This window comes from Salvelinus alpinus, chromosome 13, assembly GCF_045679555.1.
Source record: "Salvelinus alpinus chromosome 13, SLU_Salpinus.1, whole genome shotgun sequence".
Taxonomy (NCBI): Eukaryota; Metazoa; Chordata; class Actinopteri; order Salmoniformes; family Salmonidae; genus Salvelinus; species Salvelinus alpinus.
The window spans coordinates 13,252,736-13,262,995 of record NC_092098.1 but is presented as its reverse complement, the minus strand read 5'-3'; the positions used below and the strand labels follow the sequence as shown (position 1 = coordinate 13,262,995).

At 43.0% G+C, this 10,260-nt stretch overlaps 1 protein-coding gene across 1 annotated transcript in view; it reads right to left on the bottom strand.

Moving 5' to 3' along the window:
* Positions 1-457: 457 nt before the first annotated feature.
* Positions 458-10,260, bottom strand: part of LOC139537135 (gamma-aminobutyric acid receptor subunit beta-4-like) — a 61,505-nt gene continuing 51,702 nt past the window's right edge. Inside the window, exons 5-10 of the mRNA XM_071338084.1 lie at positions 8,460-8,542; positions 5,031-5,168; positions 3,677-3,829; positions 3,010-3,266; positions 2,324-2,413; positions 458-1,971 (exon numbers count right to left, since the gene is read on the bottom strand). Coding sequence (XP_071194185.1) covers positions 1,618-1,971; positions 2,324-2,413; positions 3,010-3,266; positions 3,677-3,829; positions 5,031-5,168; positions 8,460-8,542 — 1,075 coding nt within the window. The 3' untranslated portion in view covers positions 458-1,617. The remainder of the gene's footprint in view (positions 1,972-2,323; positions 2,414-3,009; positions 3,267-3,676; positions 3,830-5,030; positions 5,169-8,459; positions 8,543-10,260) is intronic.

The following is a 10,260-nucleotide window of genomic DNA, read 5'->3' as shown; positions in this document are numbered from 1 at the left end:
ATGTAGTGACATTAAGAGCAAAACCCCAAAATAACACGGGGATTCTAGGCCTTTTTGGTTCTCAATTCAGTTCATGGCTATATTTATCACACATCTTGTCTTGCCCCTAAAAACTGAAAACCAATTTTTCCCGATTCTGCTGATGTTTCTGATCTTTGGGGTGTGATCCTCAGAGCCCATTTGAAGGGTGGGTATGTCTGCAGTGTTTTCAGAGCTAATGGATGTAAGAGGTTGATTCTTTTTCTTCCTCTAATCCCGTTCCCCGCTACAACCGCTACTAAATAGTACATTTGAGAACACGGCCATTCGAATTTTAAGACAGGCACGTTTCATAGGAACTATAATATCAGTGCCCAACATTCTCGGGGTGAAAACTGTTTTACAGTGAGAGAGTGTTACATTCAACTACAGGTCAAACTATGGGCTGATATGTTGATTTCACTCTCAAACAAATAAACAATGGCGATATCCCTTTTTTAATACACAATATTGTTTCTCACATTTTTATAGTGGAATAACTTCAAATCGTTCATTCTAGGTATCGTTTCTTCCTTACAGAACACAGAGCTGAATATGAGGCAATAAATACTGTATCTACAGAGCATGTGAAGCACTAGGAGGATGGTAAAGAAAAAGTACAATTATATTTGCCAACTATGTCCATGAGGATACTGAATTACAAAATGTACAGTATATGTCTATTTTTCAAACAATCAAAATGAGCAATTCATACCTGTGACTTTTTTTCTAGTAATGCACTAACTAGAACCTCGTTAAGTGACACACTCCCAAAAGCACAGTATTTTCAAGACAAAATAATAATTACAATAATCATCATCTGTATAACCATAATGAAAATACCCCAAGGAACTGCTCTAAAAACAAACATGAGTAGAGAAATGAAGAGAAGTTTGCACTGACTCTGAGCAGGAACGCAGTGGTCTAACATCCCATCCTGATGGCCCCCCAAACGCAGACCAGCATTGTACCAGAGCTGATGTCCCATAAAGAGAACGTCACTCGAAAAAAAGCCAAGGAACGACACATAATCCAAACAAGGTTGCTGTACAGAGTCGAACCGGAGAATTCCGTGTATGTTATCCATGGGAAATGGGGGGGGCTGGATATTAGGGACTTGACTCAGCCGATGCCTGAACACACGAGCCACCTGATTTGATGAGCTGCAGTAGAGGACGCCGATTACGGAGTATCAATAAAAAGCCAATGAGACTCTGAGACATCTCTTCTCTCAAGAGCTTTCGCTTTCTTTTTTAGCAAAAATATCATGCAGTCTTTAGTTCCAAAATCCCCCAAAGGGATCTGATGGTTGTTAGTTCGTTCGTTTCTTTGCTAGTTTGTTTGTTTCACAAGGAAAAGGAAACTCAAAGGCTTGAAATTATTCTTAAACATTCAAGTCATTCTAATAATACTTTATACAGGAGAAAAGTCCTTCAGATTTACACACACACACGTGTATATATAAATATAATATATAGAAATATGCATATACATACTGTATGTATCAACTTGTATATGTGTATACATATTTTCCAACTGTATCAAAGCCAATTTAATGTGCTCTCAAAATATGGCCCATGATTCCTAGTGGGATGCACATCAATTCACATAGTACAACCAGTAGATTAGGTTGAAAAATCCAAACATGATGGGGAAAAGGACCCGGGACCATTTGTCAATGGTGCTGACATCTGCCAGATTGGGGATTTTCAGCTTGAGCTTGGAGGAGCGCCGTCGTAGCCGACAGTTGGCCCTGCTGCGCATGGCGCTGCGGTCCAGTGAGTGGTGGCTGAAGCCGTCCCGGGGAGCCATGGGCTTCCTGAACTGGACCCCGGAGCTGTCGAATGACATCACTGAATTCCGGGAGTCACTGACGCTACTTCCCACATCTGACGGCATCACCTCGTTATTCATCTCCAGCGTGGTGAGCAGGATGTTCCCGTACGCGTCCACCTTGGAGGACAGAGGAGGGGTAGAGAGAGAACGTCAGGGAGAAGCAGAACACGGTGACATTACTACAAACTGTCCTACCAAAACTCTACACCCACCCAGCGTTTCATTTCCAATTTTCAAGCTAAAGCAAATGTAATGATGATGTGGAAGGACATTTCATTTTTTCATGCCTCTTTAAAGAATTCTGAACTGATGCACTTTTCCCATTTTCTTCCTTATAGCTGATGCCTTACGGTGCTTTTTCACTGAAAGTAAATCGACACAAATGAATTGCCATCACTCCATCAACCATTGTATCAGACCTCTATTAGGCCACAGTGCCACAACTCATATGATTTCAAAATGCATGTACCCCAACTTTTCTTTGCTCCTCGAGGTACAGATTTCTTCTCTGTGTATATGACCTGAGGGTGTTGGTTTGAAACGGCGTGGCGATGGAGTCCTTGCAATGGAAAAAGAAAAGTGAAAAGAACATTAAACGCCTATAAAACACTGACAATTAAGCACAATTTCTTAAAAATACAGAATGCATAAACATAAGGTTAAAAAGAACAACTTTGCATACGGATGACATGTCATTTTTCAGACACAAAGACAAGGGGCTTCGTTCAGTCGGACCGTTTTAGCATTTTCCTTTGAATACTAATGTTTCTGGCTGCATACCCATTACGATTTGTTACATTTTAGACGGAAGTGGGTGAATGTCGGTAAGAAAGCGACTCCCAGGACAGAACAGAGATAAGACTGAATCAAGCCCACAGCAAAAACATAGACAACAACCTGAGAGGAGAATGAGAATGTAGTTTTACACATCTCCAGAGTTAAATAAACAGCCACAGTATATCTCCAAGCCAAAATACTATGCTCAATCAAATCAAAGTGTCAGTGCTGGAGGAAAAGCAATGGAGGATGGTTGTTGGATGTGTATCTGGTGAAAGTGGCATCTATATGCTTGTAAAAGTACTGTCTTATGACAAACTAACATAGGGAGGGAGTGCGTAAAATAACCAGAGAGAGAAGCCAGCGGAAGATACAAACCTGTTCTCTCAGGCGCTTCTCTTCGTATCGCGGGCGCTCGTTGTTGGTTTTGTTCAGCCGCTCGTGGATTTTCTTCTGTTGCTGGGGGCCCCGGCCAAAGAACACGTAGTTTACGAAGGCATATTCGAGCAGGGCCAGGAACACAAACACAAAACAGCCCATGAGGTAGACGTCGATGGCTTTCACATACGGGATCTTTGGGAGGGTCTCCCTAAGGTGGGTGTTAATGGTTGTCATGGTGAGCACCGTTGTAACACCTGGAAATTGCAAACACAAACACAAAGAAATTATTATTAGTAACAAAAACAATCAATAGTCATCGCCATCAAAGTAAGGTATTGGTCATCAGGAAGACCAACATGCAAGGTAATGATTGTGAGTAGGAAGTGTGTGCCTCTAAACATTGCTTGACAATTTGTTCCTGCTGGGTGGAGATTTATTCAATGGAAAGTGCACATTATTAGTGGTTGTAAGGGCTCCTTTGTGTAAGTGGGAGTTGGCCACTAATCTGTTTATGACGATTCCCAATTGTGCTGTGCGTAGCATTTCGTACTGCAACAGCAACATAAGTCACCTCAATGTTAGAGCAACCTACAAGGCAACCTTACCCACTCTGTTCACTGGGAATACTCTGTGTTGTAACACTGCAGTGGAAGCGGAGTCTTACCAAGGGCCACCCGAGCTGCAGAGGCATCGTAATTGATCCAGAAGGAGACCCAGGAGAGGATGGTGATCAGGATGGAGGGCATGTATGTCTGCAGGATGAAGTAGCCAATGTTCCTCTTAATCCTGAAACTCAGTGATAGCCTGGGATAGGAACCTTTCACAGAGAACAAGAGAGAAGGAGAGGATGGAGTGATGGCGTGATGGAGCGGGGCAGAGGAAACACATCAGTGAAGAAAAGAAACGCTGGCACAACTTATGAGTTCCAAAGTCTGCACTTTGACAATACGCGGGGTAGTCATTTCTCCATTTGTTCAGACGGAGCACTTAATTTCCCCAAAGCAATGGATTCCTTTCCAGGGACAAGTTCGATTCCAATTAAACATGGCAGAAAGTCGCAAACAAGGCAGATTTTTCCTCAACCCCCCCATCTCAGCAGGCAGCTCCAGCGTCCCTGTGAGAATTGTCACGGAAAGCTGCTGTGCTTTTCTCTGTTTAGCACTTTCTCTGTCCTCTAAATAGCACCAAAAGGGGATTTAAAAAGGTCCGTAATTGGAGAGCACATCTTCTCACTACTTAAGTGAGAAGGAGGAACCCACATGAGACTGTGATGTTGCTGGTGGGGTGAACCTATGGCGCTTAACATTTATGCATGTTGCAGAGAAAAATTCCAGCTCGTTGTGATGCGACATTCATTGGTTGCATTGAATGTATTGATTATTCAAACAAGCTCAACAACAAGTTGTTAAAGAGAAATGCATCTCAGGATATTCCCCTGTGGCTTTGACTTTCCCATACTTCAGCTAGAGAGAAATGTTTACCGCTATGGATGCATAGCTAATTCCATCAAGGGAGTTTGTACGGCCACTTTATCAAAACGAGAGAAAGGGAATAAGAGAGCCATGATGGTTTTAATTTAAATGGCAATCGACTGTGAGATGCACAGAGTGAGAAATGACCCTATCATCTCGCTGGTCTGGTAAATCTTTTAATGAATCAATATTCAGGCATACATATTTTATCCCAGCAGGTCCTTCCTGCTGTACCTCGTGAATCTAAATAAACAAGTGCACGCACAAGGGCAAGACTACTTCAATCATGGCAACCTTTTCCAAAGGAACTCAAGTTAACTGTCACATTAAGAGATGACTCTAAATCTTCGCAGAATTGTTAAGCAGCTAGTTACAAGTGCTTCCCATTGGAATAACATTAACAACACAAAACAGTGAGAGGAAGTGGACTGACAATTGAACTCATCCTACAAGCAAGCCTACATTAAAATATGTTTCTGAGAATGTATTCTTATGCCATACTATACCATTCAGCACAGATAGGAGGTGTTGAAGTGGAGGCCTTACCTGTGGTAAACCTGACCTCCCTGGACACCAGCCGAAGCGCCACGATGGAGAACTGGGGAAGCTCCAGTTTGTCCACCCCCGTCACCGCATTGTCCCCTCCGTGCCAGTAGAACACTATGTCGTCTGTGGTGTACCCATCTGTCCCAGGTTACAGAGAATAGGTGGAGGGGATGAGAGGAGAATGAACAGGTTCAGTACTGGTACAACCTCTCACCTTAGACATTAGGGAAAGCCGAATAGACCAAAGCAGAGGAAAAAAGGCCTTCATTCCATTGGTACTGTATAGAATATGGTCTAAGCTTATGTATGTCTCCCACTTCAGCAAAACTGAACTATATAAGAGCATGCATAATGACATGGCTAAGTTACGTCAGACAAACATGAATATTTATCACGTGTCAAGTCATGCTTCTGTTTATGATTCATGTTGACTCCACGGGGCTCCATCAAAATGCCAGTGGAATCAAAGCGAGAAGTGTAAGGTAGATTTATGTAGTGCAGTTCAGGCGATATACTGCCTTACATTCACTGTTAAACCTCATGGCAATTACATTTCCTGGATATAGGTGCCTTTACTGTATTTACATTTAATGACCACTCTTCTGCCCCCTGGCTGTGCCAGCTCTCTGTCCATGGTTATATACCAGCCAGCACCGGAGCACCATTCATCCACTTTTAATCTTTTTCTAAAGTTAGAGGTCCAGGAACTGAATTTGAATTTGACATGTTTTCATAAGTGGATGCTCCTTGTTAATCTATGATATTGAACGGTTGTTAATGAATTTTATCCCCCATGGCATTCTGCCTCTCCCAACATGTAGCAGGATATAGAAGATTTTAATTTCACAGCATGTCCAGATTTCCTCCCTTATCGACATGTAGTGGAAAAATATGTTATTGAGGGTGTGGGGTTATGGATGTGGTAGGTCTATCCATAATTACACTTTATGTCTATGGGGACCTAGGTAGGGCCAAGCCATGGACATGTTATGTTGCTTGGCTGTCACTAGTGGGGAAATCAATGGCATGAAATCATTGGTTTGGAGAGGAATACTGTAGCTGTGACTTCTCTGCATACATTGCATGTTTCACATTTGCATAAGTTAGGATGTGACAAACCTTTTTCACTCTGGCTGTAAAATTAAGGGAATTTGGGTTGATAAAGATATCCCTCCAATGCCATGCCTCTGTGCTGCTTTGCCATGAAAGGAGCATCGATGTTGTTATGACAGACGGGGTCCATCTGCCTGCTCAAGTTGCATTCAGTGGTCAATATGTAACGGCTTCTAATTGAAATACAAGCAAGCATTCAAAATTTCACCTGCTTCTGTCAATGCAGTCACTGCCCTCTGAGTTAACGCATCTATAAGAAATGGCACTCAGAGTCAATGATGCCAATAATGTTGGCCAGGATAGCTGCTTTAAATGTTCCATAATGATCACATCTGCTGACAGCAGGCCTCTGCAGACTGGACCCAGAACCACCCCAGTCAAAGATACATCAGTACAGCTTAGACCTAAACCCCCCCGGAGTCAAAGATACATCAGAACCACCCAAAGATACACCAGTAGAGCTTAGACCTAAACCACCCCGGAGTCAAAGATACATCAGAACCACCCCAGAGTCAAAGATACATCAGAACCACCCAAAGATACATCAGAACCACCGTAGAGTCAAAGATACATCAGAACCACCCAAAGATACATCAGAACCACCCGGGAGTCAAAGATACATCAGAACCACCCAGGAGTCAAAGATACATCAGAACCACCCAGGAGTCAAAGATACATCAGAACCACCCCAGAGTCAAAGATACATCAGAACAACCCAAAGATACATCAGTACAGCTTAGACCTAAACCACCCCAGAGTCAAAGATACATCAGAACCACCCCAGAGTCAAAGATACATCAGAACAGCTTAGACCTAAACCACCCCAGAGTCAAAGATACATCAGAACCACCCCAGAGTCAAAGATACATCAGAACCACCCCAGAGTCAAAGACACATCAGAACCACCCCAGAGTCAAAGATACATCAGAACCACCCCAGAGTCAAAGATACATCAGAACCACCCCAGAGTCAAAGATACATCAGAACCACCCCAGAGTCAAAGATACATCAGAACCACCGTAGAGTCAAAGATACATCAGAACCACCCCAGAGTCAAAGATACATCAGAACCACCCCAGAGTCAAAGATACATCAGAACCACCCCAGAGTCAAAGATACATCAGAACCACCCCAGAGTCAAAGATACATCAGAACCACCCCAGAGTCAAAGATACATCAGAACCACCCCAGAGTCAAAGATACATCAGAACCACCCCAGAGTCAAAGATACATCAGAACCACCCCAGAGTCAAAGATACATCAGAACCACCCCAGAGTCAAAGATACATCAGAACCACCCCAGAGTCAAAGATACATCAGAACCACCCAGGAGTCAAAGATACATCAGAACCACCCAAAGATACATCAGTACAGCTTAGACCTAAACCACCCCAGAGTCAAAGATACATCAGAACCACCCAAAGATACATCAGTACAGCTTAGACCTAAACCACCCCAGAGTCAAAGATACATCAGAACCACCCAAAGATACATCAGTACAGCTTAGACCTAAACCACCCCGGAGTCAAAGATACATCAGAACCACCCCAGAGTCAAAGATACATCAGAACCACCCAGGAGTCAAAGATACATCAGAACCACCCATGCTGACATCAGGCCTCTGCAGACTGCACCCATAACCACTCCAGTCAAAGATACATCAGAACCACCCAGGAGTCAAAAATACATTAGAACCACCCAAAGATACATCAGAACCACCCGGGAGTAAAAGATACATCAGAACCACCCGGGAGTAAAAGATACATCAGAACCACCCGGGAGTCAAAGATATTAGAACCACCCAAAGATACATAAGAACCACCTTGGAGTCAAAGACATATTAGCACCACCCAAAGATACATTAGAACCACCCGGGAGTAAAAGCTAGAGGGTGAAGTAAGACTGTATGGAGAATTTTGGCCTAAGGACTTGGGCTTCATCTTTCAGTAAGGATAATACAAATGGTTCAATTCCAAATATGTTTTGTGAATATTGACAGAAACAACTTGAGATGCAAAAGGCTCCTTTTGTATTTTTTGTCTAGAGACAAACAGTATGACAGGTCTAAAAGTTGACTTTTGCCTTAAATGTATAGAGACGTGAGCTGAATTATGAAAAAAAACACAAACTGCCTGCAATCATGGGCAGTCCCTTGCTGTGTTTTTAAAACGCTGTGATACCCAGTGAAAATGGCAGGAAGACATTCCTGCTGAGATGCTTGAGAAGCCAAGGCAGGTAGTTGGGGGAGGGATGGGAGGTTACTTAGCTAGAGTGGAGAGGAATGGGGGAGAAGACGTTTGTATTAAGTCCACCTACAGCTTTCGATTTCCAAGGTGCAGTTCTGTTCGTCGAGGGGGTACCTCCTCAAGTCCATCATGCAAGCTGCTGTGGTGGTTATTCTGGAAAAGATAGAGAGCAGAGACATAGAGGGTGAGAGAAAAGGGAGGGTAGAGAGAACCGCTGTTACCTTGGTAACCTTTAAGAAATCGTAGCTTAGCCTTCACTGCACGATGTGGATCTTTAATTGAGCAATGTTAGGCAGTTGTCTCGTGTTGGGGAAAAAATAAAAAAGGAAATGCAATCATTGGCAAGCTAGTGTTGGATACAACCTGTCTGAGGTCTGATTTCTAGGAGCGAGGGATGAGAAGGGATGGGGGAAGAAGAGGAAGATACATTTAGGTCAGTTTCTAATAATCTGGCCCACTGTTTGAGATCTTCCATAATAGCCGTGGTCAGTTCTTTATGAATTTTGAATGAATGAAATTGCAGAAAGTGAGGTTGTTGGGAATGTGTTCTGACTGAGGCAAGTGGATTCCAAACGGAGAGAGGTTGGAATAAGAAATGGTGTCTCAGTGAGCAACATTTTAGTGCTCATATATAGGCCTCATGACAGCCCTGACCTATGTTGTGACTGCAACCTCGCACACAACTGGAGCTGTTTGCTTCATATTTACAGTTCTACCTATAGAAACATCATGAATTAATTCAAGCTGATAAAACGTCAAACAAAACCATAGGTACAGTTGAAGTCAGAAGTTTACATACACTTAGGTTGGAGTCATTAAAACAAATTTTTCAACCACTCCACAAATGTCTTGTTAACAAACTATAGTTTTGGCAAGTCGGTGAGGACATCTACTTTGTGCATGACACAAGTAATTTTTCCAACAATTGTTTACAGACAGATTATTTCACTTATAATTCACTGTATCACAATTCCAGTGGGTCAGAAGTTAACATACACTAAGTTGACTGTGCCTTTACACAGCTTGGAAAATTCCAGAAAATTATGTCATGGCTTTAGAAGCTTCTGATAGGCTAATTTACATCATTTGAGTCAATTGGAGGTGTACCTGTGGATGTATTCCAAGGCCTAACTTCAAAATCGGTGCCTCGTTGCTTGACATCATGGGAAAATCAAAAGAAATCAGCCAAGACCTCAGAATTTTTTTTGTAGACCTCCACAAGTCTCCACAAGTCCACAAATGCCTGAAGGTACCACGTTCATCTGTACAAACAATAGTACGCAAGTATAAACACCATGGGACCACGCAGCTGTCATACCGCTCAGGAAGGAGACGTGTTCTGTCTCCTAGAGATTAACGTACTTTGGTGCGAAAAGTGCAAATCAATCCCAGAACAACAGCAAAGGACCTTGTAAAGATGCTGGAGGAAACCGGTACAAAAGTATCTATATCCACAGTAAAACGAGTCCTATATTGACATAGCCTGAAAGGCCGCTCAGCAAGGAAGAAGCCACTGCTCCAAAACCGCCATAAAAAAGCCAGACTATGGTTTGCAACTGCACATGGGGACAAAGATCGTACTTTTTGGAGAAATGTCCTCTGGTCTGATGAAACAAAAATAGAACTGTTTGGCCATAATGACCATCGTTATGTTTGGAGGAAAAAGGGGGACGCTTGCAAGCCGAAGAACACCATCCCAACCGTGAAGCACGGGGGTGGCAGCATCATGTTGTGGGGGTGCTTTGCTGCAGGAGGGACTGGTGCACTTCACAAAATAGATGGCATCATGAGGCAGGAAAATTATGTGGGTATATTGAAGCAACATCTCAGGACATCAGTCAGGAAGTTAAAGCTTGGTCGCAAATGGGTCT